General features: G+C 37.7%; 1 protein-coding gene and 1 pseudogene across 2 annotated transcripts in view; both read right to left on the bottom strand.

The window, feature by feature from the left end:
* The window catches only part of BRWD1 (bromodomain and WD repeat domain containing 1), a 131,731-nt gene that overhangs the window by 30,548 nt on the left and 73,647 nt on the right, over positions 1-27,536 (bottom strand). The window contains exons 22-31 of one of the 2 annotated variants that reach the window (XM_012445341.2): positions 22,877-22,971; positions 20,968-21,157; positions 16,956-17,081; positions 16,760-16,867; positions 13,940-14,064; positions 13,130-13,212; positions 9,543-9,654; positions 8,866-8,927; positions 1,637-1,792; positions 1,292-1,412 (exon numbers count right to left, since the gene is read on the bottom strand). In XM_012445341.2, coding sequence (XP_012300764.1) covers positions 1,292-1,412; positions 1,637-1,792; positions 8,866-8,927; positions 9,543-9,654; positions 13,130-13,212; positions 13,940-14,064; positions 16,760-16,867; positions 16,956-17,081; positions 20,968-21,157; positions 22,877-22,971 — 1,178 coding nt within the window. The remainder of the gene's footprint in view (positions 1-1,291; positions 1,413-1,636; positions 1,793-8,865; positions 8,928-9,542; positions 9,655-13,129; positions 13,213-13,939; positions 14,065-16,759; positions 16,868-16,955; positions 17,082-20,967; positions 21,158-22,876; positions 22,972-27,536) is intronic. The other variant, XM_012445336.2, reaches the window with a different exon arrangement.
* Positions 19,410-20,636, bottom strand: LOC105712347 (protein N-lysine methyltransferase METTL21A-like; annotated as a pseudogene).

Genomic DNA, 27,536 nt, shown 5'->3' on the forward strand with positions numbered 1-27,536 from the left:
GCCTGGAGAGACCACTTGTTCAGAACTTTGCTTATAGAAATATATTTTTTTGAACTTTTAGGTTCAGGGGTACAGGTACAGGTTTGTTACACAGGTAAACTTGTGTCACAGGGTTGGTTGTAGATTATTTCATCACTGAAGTATTAAGCCTAGTACCCATTAGTTGTTTTTCTTGATCTTCTCCTTTCTCTCATCCTCCAAAAGGTCCCAGTATGTGTTGTTCCCCTCTGTGTGTCCATGTATTATCATTTAGCGCCCACAAAAATATTTATTTATTTTATTGCTTAGACAGCGTCTTACTCCACCACCCAGGCTGGAGTGTAGTGGCGTGATCTTAACTTACTGCAACCTCCACCTCCCAGGTTCAAGTGATTCTCCTGCCTTAGCCTCCCAAGTATCTAGGGGTACAGGCGTGTGCCACCACCCCTGGCTAATTTTTGTATTTTTAGTAGAGACAGGGTTTCACCCACATGTAGGCAAGGCTGGTCTCAAACTCCTGGCTTCAGGTGATCCACCTGCCTGGGCCTCACAATGTGCTGGGATTACAGGCATAAGCCATGAGCCTGGCCTCCCACAAAAAAGTTTTAAAATGACACAAAAAATATCCAGGAGATTTCAGGAATATCATATTCAGCAGAATGAAGCCCTGGCAGCCAAAGCAAAACTCCTTGGCCAATCACAATAGCTAACTCCTGATGGACAGACTTTTGATGAAAAGACTGCCAACAGCTGCTACACTGGAAATGAGGATTCATCTGACAGAGTTCCCTGGGAGCAGCAGTCACCCTGTTAAACCATCTGTCATTAGTTTGGCAAATGAAAACCGCTAGAGAAAACCACTATTTACCAAATATAATCAAAATAGAAGGTCTTACTGTTCAATGAAACAAGACACAACATTTATTAAGGCCTTAAGTTTCTGCAGCTTGTTTACTTGATTAGAAAAACAAACAACTGTTTCTTCAATTGTGGCTGTTAATTTTAAAACAAATTATGTATTCAATCATGTATGAGGATAGAAAAATTCTTATTACTAAAGTATCAGTGAAATTTTATGGAAATAAGTAAAATTTCAGTGATATGGAAATATCGAGGGTGAAATATGGCAGTCAATCTTCTGCCTGGCCCTAGTCACACCTACCCAAAGGCATCTAACACTATCTGACAATGAAAGAGGATAATGAAACAGAAAATGTTAGCCCCCAATTCCACCACTGTCTCTTCCTTTGTTTACTCTAGTTGATATGGCCAAATACAGCTTTTTAAACCATTCTGAAAGGTTTCTACTAACCTGTAAAATCGATTAACAAGTCTCATTCGAATTGTGTAAAGATCAGTTGGATAAGCTACTACAGTACAGTACTTCGGATATGTACACAGATCAACAGGGCCTGCAAAAGCTGCTGCTATATCTGTTAGGAAAGACAGGAGAGTTTTTAGTCAATAAATCCATTGCCTCTAAGTGGTACTTCTCTACAAACCATTCATAAGATATGGCTGCATTTAACATTACAGGCTAAAAAGATGAATAGAAAGTGTAGAAAAAAACAAAATCTTAATTATGCTACTATTTTTAAATACCTCTATGAAAAAAATTGAAACAAAAATTTTCATCCTAAAAAAAAAAAAAACTTACCGAGATTCAAAAGTTGATCTATACCACTGATAATTCTATCACATTCTTCATCTCGTGATTTCTGACCCCATTCACCAGCTTGTGGTTTATAGAGCAATTTTTCTAGCTCATCTGATGTGACAGAAATACTAGCCCCCAATTCTTCAGGTGGGTCAACTATGAACACCATAAAAAACAAAGTGAGGAGGGAAAAAACAACACAAAAAACAAACATATACTGTATGAAAATTCAATTTTCAAAGCTTATAAACTAGGTTATCTCCACAGTCAAAAATAGAGTTCAAATGTGCAACTCTTTTATAATTACTCATTGAGATTAACAAATTACTTAAATTCAGGTACAAACACAATCTACCTACCCTAATAAATTAAAACTAAGAGGGCTGGTATTGCAGTTTTCAGTCTGTTTCTTCAAGGAGGCAAACTTAACCCCAAAGCCTCTGAAAACAGAAATTAAACCTGACAATATTCAAAATTTTAAGCTTATATACAGTTAAAATTAATTTTTTAAAAATCAAGTCAAAATGGATTAGCACACAACAAATGGCTAATTTTCTTAAATTTTAAGGGAGCTCAAATGAAAGAAAATTGTATTTTTTTAAAAAATAAGGAGAAGCCAGACATGGTGGCTCACACCTGTAATCCCAGCATTTTGGGAGGCCGAGGTGGGTGGATCACCTGAGGTCAGGAGTTTGAGACCAGCCTGACCAACATGGCAAAACCCTGTCTCTACTAAAAATACAAAAATTAGCCAGGCATGGTGGTGCACCCCTGTAATCCCAGCTACTCAAGAGACTGAGGCAGGAGAATCACTTGAACCCAGGAAGTGGAGGTTGCAGTGAGCTGAGATTGTACCACTGCACTCCAGCCTGGGTGACAGAGTAAGACGCCATCTCCCTCCCCCACCCCCCCAAAAAAAAAGAAAGAAAGGAAGGAAGAAGGAGAAAATCTGTGAAAGCTCAATATATGATAGCTTATTGAAATTGAATACTGGTTCTAACATACAGATAAGAAATGTCATCTACTGTGTACTGGCTATTAAGTTAACTCAAAGCACATCCACAATGAGGGAACAAGGGCATTGGGAAGGTCATCATTTTAACAGCTGCTAAAATAGTAGAGAGAATGTTCATGGGAGCACTTCCTCTAGAAACATCAGTTAAGATTCCTGCAAACATACACACAAGTTTTATATAGCGCATTCTTTGTGAATGCTCTTAACTTTGAGTTGATCTATTAGAATTAAGTCATATGATATAGTCTTCTAGCTGAGAGATGCAAATTTCTTAAACATGGATGATAAATAATTCCTATAAGCTTATAATTCATGTTCTTGGAAAAAGAAAAAGGATTTCCATTTTATTTTCTGCATTAACATGAAAGAAATGGGGGCAGGGGAGACATCCCACTGCCCAATAAGCCAAAATGTATATTTTTATACTCCAATTCAGAGTTATGCTTTCAATATTTTATCTTATCAAAAGGAAGAGGAAAGATGCTGTGTAAGCAGGCAACATAAAGTGCTTTAAAAAAAACACTGGTTTATCAAAGCCAGGATATGAGTTCAAATCACATCAATATCACCTAAAAACTATGATTTTGGACAAGAAGGCTGGGGTGGAGGGGGTGTTTTAATGGGGAGAAAGGGGGTCTCACTATGTTGCCTGGGCTGGTCTCAAATTCCTGCCCTCAAGCTTTGCACCCCGCCTTGGCCTCCCAAAATGCTGGGATTAAAAACATGAGCCACCATGGACACTGAGCAAGTTTTTAACCTATATCTCAACTTACCTACCAGCAAAGCAGTGATAGTGATAAGTTTCTATCTCACAGGGTTGTTGAAAGAATTTCATTACAGGTAGAGCACTCAGAAGAGTGCCTAGTACAGAGCAAGTCACCAACAGTTAACTAGAATTTTTTTGTTTCTGTACCAGAAGATAATAGGGACTATATATATCATCCAGGCTGAAATAACAACAACAAACTAGATAGAGAAAACAATGGCTTTTCAGACATTGATCATTTGGCAAAGAACAAGAATCCCAGGGAGACTGAAACCAAATGAGGTGAGCCCTATGATTACAGCACCTTACATTGAAAGAGCAGGCAGGCCATAACATACAGGGGAGAAACTCAGGTGGGGCTGGACAAATTAACTGAGGTCAAGAGACAAAACTTAAGAGTCCAGGGAGAACAAGAAAGCTAGAGTTCCCAGAACAGAACACAATAGACAAGAGAGCTACAAAGGGGTCTCCTCAAATATTCTGGTGAACACCAATCAACCCACATGTGTGAAGAAATGACAGGAAGGCAGGAAAAGAACCAAACAAAAGATTTGTAATAACAAAGGCCTGGTGCACAAAAGGGCCAACGACCATGCCTGTTCCCCTGAGCCAGATCGGAAAGCTTCATGATTCATAGAACAGTGGGCAGACTACATAAAAGGGTCTTGCCTCAGAAGTCAGAAGAAAATCAGCTCTAGACTGAGCACTGCTCCAAACTCATCTACCATATCTTAAAAAGATAAAATTGTTTCCGACTAACTTAACTGTGTGACAGAACAAAGTGTAATACTTACAGGAATACAAAAATATATAGCACCCAACAAGGTAAAATTCACAATGTATGACATAAAATTTAAAATTGTAAGGGAAGGAAATACCCATAATGAACAGATTAATCAACCAACCAGAACTGGCACATATGTTAGAATTAGCAAAGACATGAATGTAATTATATTCCACATGTTCACTGAAAACATATATAAATGGAAGACATGAAACACACACCCAAATCCAAGTTTTAGAGATGAAAACAACAAGCAATACGGTGAAAAGTATAATACGCTGGCTGGTGCTAAAAGTAAACAAGACATTCCAAAAGAAAATATAAATATATGATATAAAAAGATTTAAGGCCAAGCATGGTGGCTTACACCTGTAATCCCAGCACTTTAGAAGACTGATACAGGTGGATCACTTGAGGTCAGGAGTTCAAGACCAGCCTGGCCAGCATGGCGAAATCCTGTCTCTACTAAAGATACAAAAATTACCCAGGTGTGGTAGCGGACACCTGTAGTCCCAGCTACTAGAGAAGCTGAGGAAGGAGAATTGCTTGAACCTGGGAGGCAGAAGTGCAGTGAGCAAAGATTGTGCCACTGCACTCCATCCTGAGTAACACTATGTCTAACACTATGACTTAAAAAAAAAAAAAAAGCAAAAATGAACATATGTATTATATAAATTTCTGAATTTATATAATCACTGAGGGAAAAAACCAAATCTCTTTTTCTCATAATATCTATTTAGCCTAACCTGATGCCCCCCAAACAATGGGCATTCAGGAAATGTGCATGAAATCAATATGTGATGTGATGTTTTATTATTTATTCTACAAGAGTAGCTAATATTTCACAAAATGAAGCAATACTATTTTCCAAACATAAAACTAAAAAGATGCCTATGGAACAAATTCTACACTATGACATAGTGTAGACACAGCAATAAAAACTGAAGATACAGCAATAAAAACTATCCTAATGAAACAGTAGAAGACAATAAAGCAAAAAAACAAAAACAAAACAGAAAAGCCCATAAATAGAGAGACTGCTAAGGGAACAGAAGAAAGTTATGATATCCAGAACTAATGGATAACACAATTAAAAATGAGGAAAGAATCTGAATGTTTCTCAGCCAGGTGCAGTGGCTCGTACCTATAATTTCACACCACTCTGGGAGGCCAATGCAGGCAAATCACTTGAGGCCAGGAGTTCAGGACTAGTCTGGCCAACATAGCAAAATGCCGTCTCTACTAAAAAAATACAAAAACTAGCTGGCTGTGGTGGTACATGCTTATAGTCCCAGATACTCAGCAGGCTGAGTCATGAGAACCAGTTGAACCTGGGAGGTGGAGGCTGCAGTGAGCCAAGATTGCACCACTGCACTGCACTCCAACCTGGGCAACAGAGCAAGACTCTGTCTCAAAAAAAAAAAAAAAAAAAAAAAAAAAAAAAAAAGGCAGGAGGCGGGGGGTGAGGGGAGGGGAGACTGAACATTTCTCCAAAGACATTTTTTTTTTTTTTTTTTTTTTTTGAGACGGAGTTTCGCTCTTGTTACCCAGGCTGGAGTGCAATGGCATGATCTCGGCTCACCGCAACCTCCGCCTCCTGGGTTCAGGCAATTCTCCTGCCTCAGCCTCCTGAGTAGCTGCGATTACAGGCATGCGCCACCATGCCCAGCTAATTTTTTGTATTTTTAGTAGAGACGGGGTTTCACCATGTTGACCGGGATGGTCTCGATCTCTTGACCTCGTGATCCACCCGCCTCGGCCTCCCAAAGTGCTGGGATTACAGGCTTGAGCCACCGCGCCCGGCCCTCCAAAGACATTTTAAATGACCGATAAGCAAAGGAAAAAATGCTGAGTATCATTAGGCATTAGAGAAAGGCAAATCACAACAATAATACTTCCTATTACACTAGGAAGGTATAAGTTAAAAAAACAAAAGTGTCCAGGATGTGAAAAAATTGGAACCCACATATAATGCTGCTGGAAATGTATACCTGCTCTGAAAATCATTTGTCAGCCCTCAAAAGGTTGAACAGAGTTACCATGTAACCCAGCAATGCCACTCCTAAATACCTACCCAAAAGAAATAAAAACTTCCACATGATATTCACAGGAGCACTATTCATAGCCAAATAATGAAAGCAACCCAAATGTCCATCAGCTGATGAATGGATAAATAAAATGTGCTATATCCATACAATGGAATATTATTCATCAATAACAAGAAATATCTTGGTTTCTAAATACCATTCTCCAATGAAACAGGTCATGGCCACTGAAAAACTGCCTGATTCCACAGCTGAGGTAGGGAAAGTACAAGGTGAGCCTTGAACACTGCACAGTGCCAGAAACTATGAAAAAGCTCAAAGGTGGTTAAAAGAAAATGTCAAATGGACACAGGAGCCAACTTGAAGGGGTTCTCAGTGGCCAAAACTATAATAAGGTAGCAACAAAATGATAACAATTAAGCATTGATTTTATTTTACAAAAATCTGAGTACATACTAATATAAATAGATGGGAAAGGAAAAGATGTATCTTATAGTAGAATTCTAACTAATACATGTCAGACAATGAAAACAAAAAATCGTTATTTGAGACAAGAATCATCAACGGATGCTACGATTAGTGAGTAGGAGCAGGATAAGAAACAGGATTATTTGCAACATATAAATGTATCCTTATGAGACACCAATTACAAAGGAAAAAGTACTTACTTTACACTGGAGAAACCTGACACATACCCCCCTAAATCAAAGTATTAAAGTTAACACCCAATAAAAAGACAAATTGATCTTGTGTGTCTCCTAAAATGATGCACTGAGAAAGACACGTTTACTTTTCTGACATTCTTGCCAAAAATGCAAAACCTGGATTTAATCAAGAAAAACATCAGACAAACCCAAACTAATGGAAATTCTATAAAATAACTGCCCAGTAATCTTCAAAAGCCTTAAAGTCATGAAAGACAGTGAAAAACTGAGGGATCCCAGATTAAAGGAGACTAAAACAACATGATAATTAAATCCAAAATGTGAAAGAACATTAGTCAAACAGACAAAATCTGAAACAACTCTATAGACAATATCACATTAGTAATAATTTCCTGATTTTGATCGTTGCACTGTGCTAACTGTATAAGAAGGGAAATGTAGGTATTCAGAAAATCCTTATACTATTTTTGTAACATTTTTAAGTCAGAAATTGTCTCAAAATGAAGTTTTTAAAAGTACTATAAAAATAATAATGGAGAGTACAACTGAAGAAAAATGTCAAAATGCAGATATTCAGAGATTTTCTTGAAAATTATAAATAAAAAGAAAAACATCAAAGGATGTTACAAATCAGTAAAAACACTAACATAAAGAAAGCTTGGTGGTGAAAAAAAATGGAAGCAAGAGATATAGAGTACCCTTTCAAAAAGTTTTGCAGCTGGGCGTGGTGGCTCATACCTGTAATCTCAGCACTTTGGGAGGCTGAGTTGGACAGATCATTTGAGGTCAGGAGGTGAGACCAGCTTGACGTACACAGTGAGATCCCGTCTCTACTAAAATACAAAAATTAGCCAGGCATGGTGGTAGCCACCTGTAATCCCAGCTACTTGGGAGGCTGAGGCAGGAGAATTGCTTGAACCCAGGAGGTGGAGGTTGCAGTGAGCCGAGATTGCACACTGCACTACAGCCTGGGCAACAGAGCAAGACTCTCTCAAAAAAAAAAAAAAAGTATCACAAAAGGGAAATAATTCAGTAACAAAAATGCTCAATGAAGTCAAATGTAAAGTATAAGAGACATATTCAAACCCAACTAGAGAAAGGTAGGTGGAAAATAAAACCATTGGAGGGAATGAGCTAAGTGTAGGTACCAGGCCCTTGGAAGGTAACAGCAGTGGGGCAGTAGCACTGAAGGACAGGCTGGCTTTAAATAGTTGTCTATTTCTCACAGGAAAAGAACTGAAAATCCGTAATAAGAAACCTTGAGGTAAAGCAGAAGACAAACATAAGTCAAGCTCGATCTCCTCCTTGAAGGAAAGCCAAGGATAAAAGATTAAGAATGAGGTGGGAAAAGTAGAGGCTACATGAAGGATCTAAGTTTTTTGTGTTTTGTTTTTGTTTTTGTTTTTCTGAGACAGAGTCTCGCTCTGTTGCCCATGCTGGAGTGCTGTGGCCCCGATCTTGGCTCACTGCAACCTCCACCTCCTGGGTTCAAGCAATTCTCCTGCCTCAGGCTCCCAAGTAGCTGGGATTATAGGCACATGCCACCATGCCCAGTTAACTTTTTGTATTTTTAATAGTTTCATCATGTTGGTCAGGCTGGTCTCGAACTCCTGATCTCAGGTGATCAGTCTGCCTCAGCCTCCCAAAGTGCTGGGATTAGAAGTATGAGCCACAATGCCCAGTCAGGAGTTAAAAGTTTAAAGCAGGGTTACATTAGACAGCAGGCTACTTAAAGTACAGCCAAAATCAAGCTGGAATCTAAGGTCAAGAATTAACAAAGCAGATAAACACAATGCTGTTGTCTTTTCAGTGAAGTTCAGTTGCTGTAATAATTTGAATACACTGATCACAGAATACAGATGCGTTTGTTCTGTGTACACTGGCAAATGCACATATTATAAAAATAAAATGGTTTCATTCTTTAACAAATATATATATATATATATATATATACCATTATCAGGAATTGGTTCCATGTCCCATGGGCTAAGTTTTTCAATTTCAGTATTATCCCACCTGTTTAAAAAAAACAAATCTCTGGTTAGCCTTTCATGAAAACAAAATGTGATTAACAGGTATCCATTATAAAAGTAAACAAAAGATATAAAATGTGAAAATTAACCTCACTGCAGCAGTACAATTTTAAATATTAACAGTAAATTTTTTAAAAAAGGATTATTAAAATAACAGGTTTAGGAACAAAACCAGAAATCCTACTATGTGGCCTGCACCCAAAGTGAACAATAACTCAAAGACAAAGCATGAAGCCTTGAATTCCATCACAGCCACAGTAAATGGTTTTTATTCCATTGCCAATGAAAAGGCATCAAAGGTTTCTTTGAAGAAGATTAATGATATAATATCTGCTTCTGAACTATGACAGTGACAATATGAGGTAAAGGAAATACGAGGTGGCTACAGAAATAGTTCCAGGGCGGCAAACAGAACCTGAACCAATGGGAATACTAGCAAATAGGAAACAAAGAGCAGGTGCATGTCTGAGAGACATTTCAGGTCAGACTGACATGACTGAATGACAGATAAAAACCGTGTTTTTTAAAAAAATCATTCATACAACAACCTGCCACACTGAATTATTTGTAGATGATTAGCTTTCATCTGTATACAAACCTAACAACATAACATTGGAAATGACTATCAGGATACTGTGGTTGATATGGCTCTTGACTTAACACTGTTCCAAACCACCAAGCATCATCAATAATAGAGCGGAATCTGTCACCTATGAGAGAAATAATCAAGTCTGAGGCATTTCTTTGCTAACATTATTAACATTTTTTTAATCTGCAAAATATCATATAACACAGATAAAAAAAGCCAAAAGCACAATACAAAAACAGGCAAGCAGACCTTAGATGGGATTCTTAATAAACCAAGAAAAAATATGGATTGAAAAATTTAACTTTTAGATTAAACGAATTTCCAGATGTATTCTACAGCTCTAACACTTCAACCAGTGAAATAAACTGCACTACATCTATGTTTAACATTCATTACAATAGAAACATGAACTGCTGTAGTAACCTATCTCTTCCTTCGTACCCTTCCTACCATTTACAAAACTAAACCAATTAAAACAAACAATAAAAGTCACCTATCCAGCATTGATGATTCATTGGTATATAGATCAACAGTTCTATATAAGTTTTACAGAAACAAATCAAAATTAAAGCTACAATTTATCCCCAAGAAAGAATATTTGTAACAATATACCTGGCAAATGGTCTTGAATAATTAAAGTATGCTTACAGTGAATTCTTCAAAAGTTTGAAAAAAATGATGCACAACTACTACAACTACATGTTTTACGGTCTTTAGCATATTTTGAAATTTATGTAAACATGAGTTTTACATATATTTTACTTCAAAATCACTTGAAACCATACCCCCGAGAGAAATTTTTTAAAGAGACTATTACAGCTTTAAACTTACAATTTGAGATAAACCACACCATGATTTTGTCCCAATCTCTAATACCCTTATTTAACATAAATATGAATTACAACTGAACATAATAATAAATTATTGTAATAAAATCAACTGCCTCAATTTTGAGAGCCCTAATGTAAAAACATGTTAGAAAAGAGCGAGTCTGATACAAAAACTTAACTGTATATTTTTCCTCCTATTTACCTAATACTAGACGATAATTTCAGTTTAGATGAAAATATTTCTTCATATAAAACCAACCCTTTAAATAAAAAGGAGCCTTTAAAAATTAAGTTTTTTCATAATAAGAGTGTCTCTTCTACGTTTTTGCTAGCTTATGTTAAGATTTTTCAAATAAACCTACTTTAGCCTTTCAAGAGTAGGATAAAAATCCACCGTAAAAATGAAAACAACTTCCTCTTGCCATTCTACTCAAATCCACGCAAAAAGCTACAATTTTATGGGGGAGCAAAAATGAATTATAGTATAATAGATCTGGCTCAATAATTTCTCAACCACAAAAATAAAACAAAAACCACTAAATTACAGGAGGCATCTGGGACTCCATCTCTAGAGTTTAACTCTAGATAATTCAGTTGAAAAAAAAATTAATGGACGTGTTAACAAAATGAGAGCCACTTACACCTCATGGAGTTTGGAAAATCATAATAGCTGGGAAACGTTAAAGTTCTTTGGGACACAACTATACAACCTGTTAATGTTGCTTCATGTTACTTTTGTGGCTGTATGTTTTTCTTCAAGAAAAATTTTCTCTGCATCTACTCCCAAAATAATCCTGATTACTTGTGTAGACGTTACCAGGAGAATAGTCTATAAAGAGGAGCCACACACCCTGATGATCTTTCACGTCAAATGAGGATGATTAGGGAAGATATCTAAAATTTAACTTCTTGTAGTACCCACAGAAAAAGGCAGCAGTGACCAGATATGGTGGCTCATGCCTGTAATTCATACACTTTAGGGAGGCTGAGGCAAGAGGATCGCTTGAGCCCAGGAGATCAAAACCAGCCTGGGCAATACGGCAAGACCACCATGTCCACAAAAAAAAACTTAAAAATCAGCTGCATATGGTGGTGCACACCTGCGGTCCCAGCTACTCAGGAGGCTGAGGTGGGAGGATTGCTTGAGCCCAGGAAGTTGAGGCTACAGTGAGCTCTGATTGTGCCACTGCCCTTCAGCCTGGGCAACAGAGAAAGACCCTGTGTCCAAAAAAAGAAGGAAACAAAGAAACTGCAGTAACCAGGAAGATCAATAAGGTCTTAACATCATTTATGAATGTGTACACTAGATGACACAGCCTGGATAAAAGAATATTTCTAACAAAAATCCAATAACTGATAAAAGAATGAACCATCCTACTTCTAACTCAATACATAAGCTCCCAGGATAGCATTACACACTGAACATATATAGGTACACCTGTGAAACAGGTACTATAGTTATTACTACCCAGCCTAATTATATTCAAATCCTGAGATTAATGACCTATACAACTCTGAATAAGTGAACCCTCCTTAAATGATCATCACAAAAATCACATTGGAGTAATTTAGAACCTACTACCTACATTAAATTACCTACATTGAGGTAATTTAAATTTTTCTGTCCACCTATACATTACATAGTTATAAAGCATAAGTGTATATGAAATTTTTTTTTTTTTTTTTTTTGAGATGGAGTTTCACTCTTGTTACCCAGGCTGGAGTGCAATGGCGCGATCTCGGCTCACCGCAACCTCCGCCTCCTGGGTTCAGGCAATTCTCCTGCCTCAGCCTCCTGAGTAGCTGGGATTACAGGCATGCGCCACCATGCCCAGCTAATTTTTTGTATTTTTAGTAGAGACGGGGTTTCATCATTTTGACCAGGATGGTCTCGATCTCTTGACCTCGTGATCCACCCGCCTCAGCCTCCCAAAGTGCTGGGATTACAGGCTTGAGCCACCGCGCCCAGCCTGAAATTTTTATTTCTTAATGAAATAGTGTCAAGTCTTCCCATTTAACTCTACGTTATTATAATACCAAAGGTAAAATATTTGGGTATATCAGAACATTTTCGGTGTGAAATCTGAAATTACTTTTCAACCTTCTGATCATTTCAGATTCTGGTAAAATTGTGTAAATTATACCAATGTTACATCAAAGATAATTATATACAATATAGTACAGGGAAGTCTGAAAGGAAATAAATCTACTCTAGCCTATAATCAAGGAGTGAAAATAATCTTTTCCAAATGTCATGAACCAGAAGAATAGGAGAAAGTCTACATAACTGGGCCGGGCATGGTGGCTCACGCCTATAATCCCAGCACTTTGAGAGGCAGAAGTGGGTGGATCATGAGGTCAGGAGTTCGACACCAGCCTGGCCAACATGGTGAAACCCTGTCTCTACTAAAAATACAAAAATCAGCTGGGTGTGGTGGCGTGCACCTGTAATTTCAGCTACTCAACAGGCTGAGGTAGGAGAATCACTTGAACCCAGGAGGCGGGGGCTGCAGTGAGCTGAGATCATGCCATTGTACTCCAGCCTGGGCTACATAGCAAGACTCTGTCCCCTTCCCCACCCTCCCCTCAAAAAAATCTGCATAATCAGTAAGTACCAAGCCGTAAGCAAAATACGCTTATAGGTCACTAGATCTCTTCTGGGATTTACATGTTTGTATACACTATAATTAAGAGTCCCACAGCCAAAAAGATCAATAAAACATGAGATTTTTAAGGGTAAATAAAACTTAGTAAGGATAGACTTACAAGACTGCCAATTCCTCTGTCTTGCTTCATCATAAAATTGACGCAATACAAGAAAGTCAATAACATCTGGCATATCATGGTATCTAAACAAAAATTTTAAAAATTATTAAACTCTACATAGCAGGTTATATAGTCTAAAAGCAATAATGTCCAAAAGAAACATAATGAGATCTACAAATATAGTTTTTAATTTTCAACCAGCTATATTTTAAAAAGTAAAAAAACCAGTAAATGTTATGGTATATTTTAAATATATCCTCAATATTTCAACATATAATCAAAACAAAATGAGATGTCTTACATATTTTTTTCATAGCCATTCTTCAAAATGCAGTGCATACATTCACAACACATTCAGTTCATTTTTTTCTTCTTTAAAAAATGTTTATGCCTCATACTCTGCCAAGTCTCAAATAACACATTCAATTCAAATCATCCACATTTCAAGTGAGCAATAGCCACATGTGACTAGTGGTAACCATATTAGACAGCACAGGTACAGGAAATTATTTATTCTGAACTTTTTCAAAAACAAAGGCAGAAACAATTTTGCCTGTATGTCAAAATTCTCCACCCATGTAAGTGGCATGAAAACCATCTAAAACAGACTGCCCACACTTAACTATTGCTGTGACATGCCTACTGTGACTTCAGGGTTGGGGGTGGGTTTCCTAGCCATTAGAAGCTTGAACCACATCCCAGGCTGTCCAGTGCTACCCTGGACCTATATAGGAAGGGCATACTAATCATTAAATCAGCAAAATGGCAAATTTAAATTTACGTAATTCCATTTTTTAAAATAATACATACCTAATAGAGAAAGACTTGTCCATCAGTTTTCCAGTTGCTGGATCTATAAATGCTAGTTTGAGGCAACAGAGTGTAGGGGGCCCAACTTCATATCGTATTCCTACTATTTTAACCAATTCTTGATCCTTTAACAGATTTTTTTAAATGATTAAAATAAAAGCAATTCCTTAATACTGTAATTCTCCACATATTGTTATATTAAAGTAAACACATATTTTAGGCTTCAAACCAGCAGACAAGTTTAATACCATTAATTACATTCAATTTTGCTAAAGTTAATCTCCGCATCTTTAATAGTTTCAAGAACATCATTTAGAAATCATACCATAAAAGAAAAGAATGAAAACACAAATCCCTGATTAGTGCAATATATAAAGACAACCACTGTTAAGAATCTAACACATTTCCTTTTTGGCTTTGTTTTGGAAACAGGGTCTCGCTCTGTTACCTAGGCTGAAGGGCAGTGGTACAATCATAGCTCACTGCAATCCTGAACTCCTGAGACCAATCAATCCTCCCACCTCAGCTTCCCAAGTAGCTGGAACTACAGGTACAACAAGCCACTACACCAAGCTAATTTTTTATTATTTGTACATACAGGATCTCCCTATTTTCCTCAGACTATTCTCAAACTCCTGGGCTCAAGTGATCCTCCCACAACGGCCTCCCAAAGTGCTGAGATTATAGGTGTGACCTGTCACACCAAGCCAATATACATTTTTATTTATATAGTTTTATATTATGCAGTGAAAATGTGTAAACATTTTGCTTATTCATAAGTATACTTCAAAATACTGATATTAAGTTTCTGTCTAACATATTCAGTAAGTAATATTTGTTGAGAATCTACCATATGCTATGACCTCTTCTAGGCAGTAGGGACAGGACGGTAAACAGGTGAAAGTCCCTACCTGGATGGAGTATCCATCAAATGGATTTGCCATAGTCAACCTTCCCCCCATTGTCTGCTTCTCTGATACTAGGAATACAACAGATCATTCGTCCACTTATTCACTGAACAAATATTATTATAATGTACCAAACAAAGTGCTAGGCATAGTTCTCATTATTCACAGGAGTTATGTTCTATAAAGTCACCTAGAACACTGAAATAAAATACTAAATCATTGCTAGAGAGGAAATATAGGAATAGGTTCCTGCAAGATTCTGGTCACAACACTGTAGTAAACCAATGCATGCATAACCTATTAAATGTGTTTCTGTTTAAAGGTACCTTATTTAATATATTGTCGATCTGCAAACATTTACCTGAATGAAGCTTGTCTAACATACTTTCTCATTAAGGCACATCACAGCCTTCTAGCACTTAAGAACACTAGACAGCACATCAGCACTATGCTCAGGGGCCATTTTAAACAGCAAAGTCACCAACAAAAATGGAAAACGTGGCACTGAACAGACTATGAAAAGGACACTTGTTTGCAGTGCAAGAGCTAAAAAAAGAAGGCAGAGCAACACCTTGTTCAACCTCAACTAGAAACATGTTCATCAGGCAAGTCAAACTCTTTGCCACCCTGAGCATGTCCAGAAATGACCGGAAGGCTCTGAGAGTACTGTTTTGGGGATTAAAAATAACTTACAGCAAATATGCAGTCACAAATCAGAATCCAAGAATAATGAGGATTGACTGTACTTAGGTACACAGTCATAAGTTAAACAGACATAAATAAAACTGCAAATGTATATAAAGCCTAACTCATAGAAGCAAAGCCATTAAGTTGAATATAAGTGTTAAAAACAGCTATCTTTGTTAAAATAACTAGTATTTTTTTTCATTTTCTAAGTTTTAAAAACTATCAAAAATGTGTAGAAAAAATATAAAAAATAAAATTAAAGTCATGTGTAATACTACTCCACAGATCACCACCACTGACATTTTGATATTGTTCTTTTGATTGGTTGCAAATGTTTTTAAAATTTTGCTAACATAACCAGAAATAGCATTTCACATCCCTTTTTCCTATTAGTAATACACCTGTGAAAATGTAGCCTTCATTCATTCAATAAACATTTTTCAATCTTCAAGAACAAGATGTGTTGTACATAGTAGCTGATTGTGTGAATGTACCATGATTTGATTCATTCACTGTGGAATAACTGAATTTTTTTTTCCAATTTTGTTTCTACAAACAGTGAGTGAACTACTGTACTCATATATTTACAAGCATTTCTGCTTGTTTTCCAAATTACCATAGAAGTAAAATCACAGACTTAGAAGTTCCAAATATTTTTCAGGTTCAACTCTCATTGCCAAAATAGCCCCTAGAAAGCCTGGACCACTTCACACACCCCACCAGCAATCTGAATAACTGTTAATCAACATCTTTGCCACTTGCTAAAATGTGGTATTTTCTTTCTTGAGCTAAAACAAACAAAATCATAAAATTGGCTAAGAACTGATAAAGCAAAATTATTATTTCCTTATTTTATTATCCATGAGGTTATATCCTTCTTCCAACTTTTATTTCTTCTTTTGGAAACTTGTATTTCTTCCTTTGAAAATCTCTCTTGGGTATATAAATATTTTTAAGATTGATAATATATACTGCTAAGCTGCCTTCCTGAGACTCTGGGTTGTTGCATTTAACATTTCACATACCAATCAGCAACATACAAATTTTGCCCACTGACTGACAAGCCATCCCCACAGGATCTTAAGGTTTGGTTATAGCAGAAACGTTATCAAGTAGGAAAGAATGTAATAAAATATGTTTCCAACAGGTTTTTATATAGATTTGTAAATAACTTAACTATATATGTGCTAAAATGTTTAATGATTTAATAATGTCATCATCCTACCCTAAGATCCATTTTTCTCCATGGCTCCTTATTAGGGTTCAGTTCATAAATGTTATTTCTTCTCACAGCCTCAATATAAGCTTCGTGACCCTGTCGAAAATATATTACCTACAAAAGGGAAATACTCATTTAAAAATTAAGAGCAATATAAATTTTATGTTCCATATTCATGTTCTTAAATTTTTATTACTCTCACCTCATCACCCATTTGAGGAACAAAAGGAGATTTTCTAAGTGTGGTGTCAGTTATCCAAACTGGAGGATGAAATTCATATAAATGTTGCATATTGGCAAGCTCTGCTGGAGTCATCCTCCGCAAATTCTACCAAGGGGAAGAAAACAAAGTTTCTTAGATTAGAAAGGGGCAGCAGGCACTGTTGGAATGAAAAAAAAAAGAAACATCACCATTCAGAATGACTATTTTTGCCATGTCCATCTAATGATAACTTTCCACACAGCATGTATATTTAGTTCCTTGACATACACAGGAATATATCACTTATTAAAAGCATTGTAAATCTACCTAACATTTTCCTAGCATCATCTCCTAAATTTCTGATAGATTCTTCATGCTATTTTGCATCCAATTGTAGAGGGCTAACACCCAACCTAAATCCTCTTTTACGCATAGCCTGTTCTGCCAAGACTGCACTCGAGTTTGGCCACAGGTTAATCATCACAAACAGTCTCCTCTTGATTTTAGGTTGTAAGACTGGTGATTTCAAAATATGCCCACAAATTCCCCAATAGTTCTCCCCTCTTCAAGAAGTGGAAGTCTTCTCCTCTTAAGTGTGGACTACACTTAATGACTCACTTCTGCCAAATATAATAAAGCAGATGAGACTATGTACAACTTCTAAGACTAGGTCATAAATGGCACTGGGGCTTATCCCTTGCTATTGCTAAGATCATCCATTGAGGAAAATCATAATGACACTCAAGCAGCCAGCTAAGGAGAGGCCTGTGTGGCAAAGAACTGAGGCCAACAACCATAGGATAAGCTCGGAAGAATATCAGCCAACCTCCATCAAGTCCTCAGATGACTGCAACCCCAGTCAACATATTGTAACCTCATGAGCCAAAATCACCCAACTCGTCGCCCTTCCAATTCCTGATCCACTAATACATGAAATATTCAATGTCTGCCATGTAAACACCTAAATTTTAGGGTGATTTGTTATACACAGCAATAGATAAATACAAAGACTTAACATCTTTAAACAATGAACACCTGCTTGAGACCAGCACAGTATATACAAATCAACAGGAATGATATTACAAGGAAGAGACAAGCGTGCAGACAGACATGTAAAATGAAAATGGTAAATGTAGCAATAACACACACACACAGAAAAGCAACGTAAAATTCCTTTTTTTAAAAAAAAAAAGTTTACGTGTGACTTCATTCATAAAGTGTATCAAAGGCAATCATAAAACAATATAACAATCATTTAAACCAACAATCAAAAGCCTCTAACTGGAATGTATCTTTTTCATTATTTGGTTATACATATTAATACTAGATCCTGGGGAAACAACAATGAAAGATGCAGAAGCATTACTGGTCCTCATGAAGCTTATGCAAGGACAACACAGAAGGAGCTTATTTTTGGGAAGCTAACCTCTTAATGGAGGGATGAAACTTGTTATCCTATGTATTATTAAGGAGGCATAGAAAGCTTAGGAAACAAATACATTAAAGCAACATTTGACACAGGGTAAAGCTGAAGGGGAGAACCACAGCTTTTGATTGATAAAGATAACATAACCTATATTCTACTCCAAGACTTTAGGTACTCTCAAAAAGTAAGTAAAACTTTATTTTTACTTATCCCTTTGTTGAGACACTTAAACCTGAAATTGAGCCAAAAAGCATGAGACTCCAGAAAACTCACACCCACTCAATCAACCAAGAGTATCTACAATCTAAATGGGGCAAAAGATTTCAATAGCACATTCTTGATCTAAAAGTCTTAGAGACAAGAAAGAAGAAAAAAAAAGATTTCAATAGCACTAACAGCTCAGGGAACAAGTTAAACCTCTTCTTTTACATTCAGAAAAACAGAAAATTGGGCTAAACACAATATATTCCAGAAGGTGTCTAAAATTATTTGTGTAATTTAAGCTTGCCAGTTTAAAGATGCCTTTACACCAACACTTCATATCATCAGCGAAAACTGTTTATCAAGAGGGAGCAGTATGGGCTATAGAAACAACAAACCAAAATCTCACACTTAATCTTTTAACATTACTGGAATTTCAGAGTGAGTAAATACGACTAAAAATTACAGCAACGGCCAGGCACAGTGGGTCTACACCTGTAATCCAAGCACTTTGGGATGCTAAGGCAGGCAGATCCTCTGAGGTCAGGAGTTCGAGACCACCCTGGCCAACATGACAAAACCATATCTCTACTAAAAATACAAAACTTGCCGGGCACGGTGGCTCATGCCTGTAATCGCAGCACTTTGGGAGGCCGAGGTGGGCGGATCGCAAAGTCAAGAGATCGAGACCACCCTGGCCAACATGGTGAAACCCTGTCTCTACTAAAAATACAAAAAAATTAGCTGGGCGTGGTGGTGCATGCCTGTAGTCCCAGCTACTTGGGAGGCTGAGGCAGGAGAATTGCTTGAACTCGGGAGGTGGAGGTTGCAGTGAGCCGAGGTCACGCCACTGAATTCCAGCCTGGTGCCTGGTTACAGAGTGAGACTCTGTCTCAAAAAAATAAAAATAAAAAACTTAGCCAGGGTTGGTTGTGTGAGCCTGTAGTCCCAGCTACTTGGGTGGCTGAGGCAGGAGAATCACTTGAACCCAGAAGGCAGAAGCTGCAGTGAGCAGAGATTGTACCACTGCACTCCAGTCTGGGCGACAGAGACTTCTCTCAAAAAAATAAATAAATCACAATGATGGATCAAAGTACTGCTTTGTTTTAAAACTGCAATGTGTTTTGTCTCCAAGACCTTAATCCACATCCTCAATGACAGCATTCTTATAAATGATAGCTAACTGTAGGTCCTTGCTGTGGTTTCTCTTGTGTAAGTATGTGCATCTTTCTCAGTATCATAGTGAACCTTACTCACAGTAAACTGCCTCTCCAGCATTGCTAAAAAGTTGTTATTCCATCCATAGGGAATTCAGCAAGCTAAAAGAATCATGGAGTGATTGCTACAGAGATGGCTCAGTGTTTGAAGAAGATCTTTGAATCTTATATTTAGCTGATATCATATCTTCTTATATGATATCAGCTCCAAGTATCAGGTCAAATTCTCTAGGAGAAAAACTCCCCAAATTCTTTCCCCAAGTCAACTCCTTAACAAAACCTTTGTGTTGGATATAAGGAGGTAAATTGCCTTGAACATTTGACTTAGGAAATTCTAATGCTACTTTTTGATCTGTGATAGTCACATGAGTACCAAGCACAGCAGCCACTATATCCATCAGCCCTGTGTCGGCACCCAGCTTCACTGCAGGGCAGCCGAAGAGCCCACAGCTCCCATCTCCAATGTGGAGAGAACCATGGCCACATCACAAACCACTGCTGCAATTCCCAGTTGTCTCCAGTCCTGCTGAATCTATGTCATGTGGTTCACAAAGGTGGCAAGAGGCTTGTGGAATTTCTGCAATCCCAAACCCTCAGTCTCCTCATAGGGCACCAGGGCCATTCTGCCCGACCCAGGCCTCTAATCAGACCTCCACTTAGACTAGATAAGTTTGAGATTATCCTGCCTTTTGACACAGCTAGAAACATACAGTCATGGCAGTTCCATCTCCTCAAGACTAGAAGTGAACAATACTGGTGGACTCCAAGTCTCTCACAGGGAGACCAGGGCCCTGGTCCTGCAAAGGATCAAAGGCCTCCCCTATAAGTCTCACTATACCTGCCCTTACCCATCCCTCCAAAGGGGCTGACAGATGCTCCCTTCCCTCCCACAGGCCCCAGAGCTCCTGCTATCCATGAGGGTTGAGAGTAGGAGACAGGGGAGTCCACAGTGCCCTTCAAGATCCCCAGGACACACAGGGCACCTGCTGTACCCTGGGAGTGCAGTGAGCTTCCCAATGGAGGGCTGACGGCTTACCCAGCCCAGCCCCAAAGTGGGGCATAAGGTACCACCATGGCAGTATCAGGATAAATGTTAAAGCAACATTTGAAAAAGAATAAAGCTGAAGCATCACAATACATGCTATTTTTAAAGATACATTTTTCTTACCTCTTTCGTAGGCTTATTTTCTTTCTTTCTCTTTCGTCTTCTTTTTGGAGGAGATATATTTTCAGTAGATACTTCATCTTCTGAACTACTACAAAATCGGGTAATTCGTCGACGACATGATGTTCTTAAAGGAGGCTGCAAATTGATGCCTGCATCAGCTGTCCAATCGGAATATCTAGATGAAGAATCACTAGGAAAGGGGAGTGCTTTAAGTTGAACGAAACCAGAATATAAGCACTGATAGCAAGTCAATCATGTAAAATTGAGGGAACGAAGAAATGAGAAATTAAGGGAAGGGAAGATATTAGAAAGATTTAACTCGAGCATTCTCTTCTCACTACCAACAACTACTGAAGTGACTGAAGATCATGACAAAGACAGAGAAAAAGAGAAATCTCCACTAACACTAGAAATTAGGAAAGAATATAAGCCTGAAAAAAAAAATTTAGGTATACTGTGGATAAAATATGATGGAAGACAACTGACAATTACCCCTTCAGGAAACAAAACACAGACTTATAAAAACAGTAAGAATCATACAAAACCCCAAAACTAAGACCCACCACTGCCCCCATGTTGGAGGAAGCCAAGGTACAGACCAGGAATTTCAACTGGAATCATAAGCCATCAGTGAATACACTGAGAAGCCCAAGGGAAGCACAGCAACACCAAACTGAAAGCCCTAAGTAGTCAGTTTCTTCCCAAGAGGAATCTCCCTGATATGACAGAAATCTAAGAAAGAGACTAGTCCTAGCTACACCTTAGCAAAAGCAGAGTCAAAGAGGAAACTAGTTATAGAAAACTAGTCCCTGGACCACTACTAACTTCACCAAACAGAAAAAATAATAGTAATAAAGGTCTCTATTTGGGCCATTCTTGGCCCAACTTCAACCACATACCTTTTCATCTCTATCAAATACACACATAAACACATTACAAAACGGTATTTATTATTTAAAAAATAAATAAATAAAGCTTGCTTATAAAAATTATAAAAGCATCTGTTTTGGATAAATAAAATTCAAGAAAAGTTGAATTAAAAGACAGTGAAGACACAGAAGGTAGAATAGTAATTGCCAGGGATATGGGGAAGAGCAAAGTGAAGAATTGTTTTTTAATTGGTATAGAGTTTCTGTTTTGCAAGATAAACAAGATTCTGGAGATTGGCTGCACAACTATGTCAATGTACGTAACAGTACTGAACTGCACACTTTAAATGGTTATGCTATTTCTATTAGACATATATTTTACCACAATTAAATTTGTTTGAAAAAAGACAATACACTTATGTTCTTAAAAAAAAAATCATTCTAGCTCATCATAATAAAGTAAAAGAAGACAATAAAGGAAGCAGAGAGTATGTGATAATGGTTTGGACCAATGTAGTAACAATAAAAAAAAAAGAAAGACGATCTGAGTGATATTCAGGAAGGAGAATTTTCTAGCCATGTTATGGATAAGTAGACAAGAGAGGTTATAGTCCAGTTTTCTGGGTTGAACATCTGTTGAGATGAAGGTGACATGCACCAATAGGAGAATCTGAGGCTGACATTTTGGCCCCAGGAAATTTGGATCTCAAAAGTAACAAAAAAGCAACATATGCAATAATAATGAATATACTTGTGGTTTCACCACACATACTTTAGATACTAGTCTTTTTGAGTGCAGCCAAGATTGAATTTATATTTTCAGTATGCATGTTGAACAATGCTGGGTCAACTGATTAAAGTCAACAAAAAACTCCTGAAATATTCCCATAGTAAGAGCTGTTAATCTAGTTTTTGTCTCCTTTCAAAAAAAAAACCCCACAGTTGCAAATTCTTGCTTCTTGAATAAAATTCAAGTATGATTCCATCCATGGCTATGACTAAAATGCTTTAAAAATCATAACAATTTTAAAAACAGATACCTTGAACTTTCGCTGTAACTTTCACTTTTTCTATCACTTCTCCATTCATCTTCTTCTGAAGAACAAGAACCTTCACTTTGATCACAGGAAGTCTCCTAATTTGTGAAGGGGGGGGAAAAAAAATCTTGATCCCTGAAGTTAAATAATACATGTCCAGAAAAAAAGCTGTACAGAATCCTCCCCAGTAAGATTAAATCATCTAAGAAAAATGAACAGTAATCAGTTAGTAAAAATACAATTAGATAAACTTAAAAAGCAAACTTCTTCACTATATCCTTTACTTTTCAAAGCATAAGACAGCTGGATGTGGTGGCTCACACCTGTAATCCCAGTACTTTGGGAGACCGAGGCAGGCGGATCATGAGGTCAGGAGTTCAAGACCAGCCTGGCCAACATGGTGAAACCCAATCTATACTAAAAATACGAAAATTAGCCAGGCATGGTAGTACATGCCTGTAATCCCAGATACTCAGGAGGCTGAGGCAGGAGAATTGCTTGAACCTGGGAGGTGAAGGTTACAATGAGCCAAGATCACGCCACTGCACTCAAGCCTGGGCTACAGAGCAAGACTCCATCTCAAAAAAAGAGCCTAAGACAAAAAGAGAACATCTGTAAGATTTAACACTACCATCCTCAGCAAAAAAAGGGATACAATAGGCCATTCTGAGTAAAGTTAATAAATCAATGCAAATGTTCTCCGTTTTAAATAGGTATATCTAACTGTTTTAGTTTTCAACTCTCTATGACGTATTTTGGTAGTTTTTCATATGGTTATTTGTCATCTGTGTATCAAAATGGTACAACCACTTTGGAAGACAGTTTGGCAGTTTCTTATAAAACTAAACATAATAAGATCCAGCAATCTGCCTCTTTACATACTGAGAGTTTAAAAATAAATAAATAAATAATTAAATAAATAAATAATAAGATTCAGCAATCATGCTTGATGTTTACCCAAATGAGGGAAGGGGACAGACCAAAGGCACAAGAGAAATGGCTAAAAGACATGAATAGACTATTCATAAAGATTTTCTTAAAGACTCTAAACATACAAAAAGTTGTTCAACTTCATGCATAATCAGAGAAATGCAAAACTACACTGTGAAATAAGCCAAAGACAAAAAGACAAATATTGTATAATTTCATTTATATGAAGAATCTAGAATAGACAAATTCATACAGACAGAAGGTAGAAGAAAAGTTAACGGCTGGGATGAGAGGTATGGAGTTTGTTTTGAATGATGAGAAAGTTATAGCACTGTATAGTGGTGATGATTGCACAATACTGTGAACATAGTTAATGCCAACACTTCTGCACATCTAAAAATGATGAAAGTGGGCCAGGTGTGGTAGCTCACGCCCATGATCCCAGTACTTTGGGAGGCCAAGGCGGGTGGATCACCTGAGCTCAGGAGTTTGAGACCAACCCGGCTGGCAAAACCCCATCTCTACTAAAAATACAAAAATTAGCCAGGCCTGGTGGTGGACGCCTGTAATCACAGCTACTTGGAAGGCTGAGGCAGGAGAATCGCTTGAACCCAGGAGGCAGAGGTTGCAGTGAGCCAAGATTGCGCCACTGCACTCCAGCTGGGTGACAGAGCAAGACTCTGTCTCAAAAAAACAAAATGATAAGAGTGGTAAATTTTACATTATATATTTTATGACTAAAAAAGATTATCTCCCTGACCAAACTTGAGCCAGGCACCTTCTCAATTAGGCCTCATCCTTGGTCTATAAAGACCTGAACAACACTAACATCGCTCCTATCAGCTCAAGACCACATCTCTATGATGACCCTGTCTGCACCTTAAGTGCAGGCCTAAGAAAACTCAATGCTGTCTAAAGAATTTACTGTTTGTTCCAGTCAGTATCTGGGATAATGCCTCTGTCTCCCAGTCTCCATGAGCGGATAAAATCCTAACATTAAAAACTGGCAGCTAGCAGACAGGTGGTCTAACTGTATTTACACTCTTTTTTCACTTCCCAGACACTACTCAGTCCCTGGTGACTACCCTCATCAACTTCCTCATTCTCTCTATAAAACATCCTCTGTGTAACTAAAAGTTGAGCTCAGTTCATGCTGGACTCCTTTACCTACTAAAATAGTTATTATTCATTTAAAATGTGTTCTTATAACCTGAACGAGAACTGAACGAAATCTTTTAAATATCTGTCCATACCACTTTGTGTTCAATTTTATTCACCTTTGACACATTTTTTAAACAGCAAAAAAATTAAAAATAAAATTACAATAAGATACTATCTCTCAACATTCAGATTTATAAAAATTAGTAAGTACTCAGAAAGTAAACACAGTCTGTTGGCAAAGGGGTCAGGAAACTCTCATACACCACAGGTAAGAATGCAAGTTAGAATTCTCTTTTAGAAGGAAAACTTATCAATATCTTATAAAACAGTATTTGTCTTTTGACCCAGCAATTCCATTTCAAGAAATGTAGCCCCGGCCAGCACAGTGGCTCATGCCTATAACCCCAGTGCTTTGGGAGGCTGGGGCAGGAGGGTCACTTGAGGCCAAGAGTATGAAACCAGCCTAGGCAACATAGCAAGACCTCATCTCTGCAAAAAAAATTGTTTTAATTTTTAATAACTTGAACCCAAAGGGGGAAGATGCAGTGAGCCAAGATCGCACCACTGCACTCTAGCCCAGTTGACAGAGCAAGACTCCATTTCCAAAAAAAAAAAATTTAAGCAGGTATGGTGGCACACGCCTGTAGTCCTAGCTACTCAAGAGTCAGAGGCTGAGAAATCACTTGAGCCTAGGAGTTCTAAGTTGCAGTGAGCTATGATTGCACCACTGCATTCCAGTCTGGGCCATAGAGTAAGATCCTGTCCCTAAAGGGAGGGGGGAAAAAAAAATATATATATATACACACACACACATATACACACACATATACACACACACACACACAAAATTACACCTGCAACAGTACAAAAACACACATATAAAATGTTATTTACTGTAGCATTATTTATAATGTAATCATTGGAAACAACCTAAATGCCCATAACCAGGAGAATAACTAAATTGTCTCAATTATGCAACAGGGTTACCACATAACTCATAAAACAAATGAGGAAAGTACCAATTCGTGTGGAGTGATCTCCAAGATATTTTAAGTGAAAAATGTCAAGTGTGGGACTACCTGTAGTATGCCGTATTTTGTATAAGAAGGATAAATGTCAACTTTTGAACTATTTGTATTAAATACAATTTGGTTAATGACAAAAAAAGAACTGTAAGTAAATAACTAAATACTAGGGTTTTTACCATAGGGTAAGTAAATCTTTTTCTTTTTTTTTCTTTTGACACAGAGTTTCACTCTGTCACCCAGGCTGGAGGCCAGTGGCACTGTCTCAGCTCACTGCAACCTCCGCCTCACAGGTTCAAGCAATTCTCCTGCCTCAGCCTCCCAAGTAGCTAGATTACAGGGACCCACTACCATGCCCAGCTAATTTTTTTTTTTCCAGTAGAGACAGGGTTTCACCACGTTGGCCAGGCTGGTCTCAAATTCCTGACCTCAAGTGACCCACCCACCCTGGCCTCCCAAAGTGCTGGGATTACTGGCATGAGCCACTGTACCCAGCCTTGAGCCACCCAGTCTAGTAAATCTTAAACTACTTTCTGTATATATAAAATTAAACAAGTTTACCATAAATAACAGGGCTAGGCATGGTGGTTCACACCTGTAATACCAGCACTTTGAGAGGCTGAGGTGCACATTACCTGAGGTCAGAAGTTCGAGACCAGCAAGGCCAACATGGTAAAACCCCGTCTCTACCAAAAATATAAAAGATTAGCTGGGTGTGGTGACGCACACCTGTAATCCCAGCTACTCAGGGGGCTGAGGTAGGAGAATCGCTTGAACCCAGGAGGCGGAGGATGCAGTGAGCCGAGACTGCACCACTACATTCCAACCTGGGTGACAGGGTGAGATTCCGTCTCCAAAGGAAAAAAAATTAAAAAAACAAAATAACAGGAGTCAGGTTTCTCTCTACAGAGGGGAAGTACAAAGGGATGCCATTAAAATTGGGATAATGTGAAGTAGTACTTAACAATGACAGATATACAGACAGAAAGAAATACATGTGTCTGCATATAGTAGGTATATACAGGCATACTTTGTTTTATGGTGCTTTACTTTATTGTGTTTCACAGTTAAATTTTTTACAAATTGAAGTTTTGTGACAACCCTGAATCCAGCAAGTTTACTGGTGCCATTTTTAAACAGCATGTGCTTGCTCCTGTCTCTATGTCACATTTTAGTAATTATCATATTTCAAACTTTTTCATTATTACTATATCTGTTACTGTGATTTGTGATTAATGACCTTTGATGTAACTATTCCAACTGTTTTGGGGGCACCAGGAACCATATACATATAAGATAGCACATTTAATGAATATCATGTGTGTTCTGACTGCTCCAGTCTATTCCCTGAGATACAGTAATATTGCAACTAGACCTATTAATAACCATAAATAGCTTCTAAGTGTTCGAATATGAAAGAGTCACACATCTCTTACTTTAAATCAAAATGTAGAAATGATTAAGTTTAGTAAGAAAGGCATGGCAAAAGTCAATACAGGCTAAAAGCTAGGCCTTTTGCACCAAATAGCTAAGTTCTGAATGCAAAA

The sequence above is a fragment of the Aotus nancymaae genome, unplaced genomic scaffold (genome assembly GCF_030222135.1).
Source record: "Aotus nancymaae isolate 86718 unplaced genomic scaffold, 86718_ANA_hifiasm-v0.15.2.pri h1tg000022l_1, whole genome shotgun sequence".
NCBI lineage: Eukaryota > Metazoa > Chordata > Mammalia > Primates > Aotidae > Aotus > Aotus nancymaae.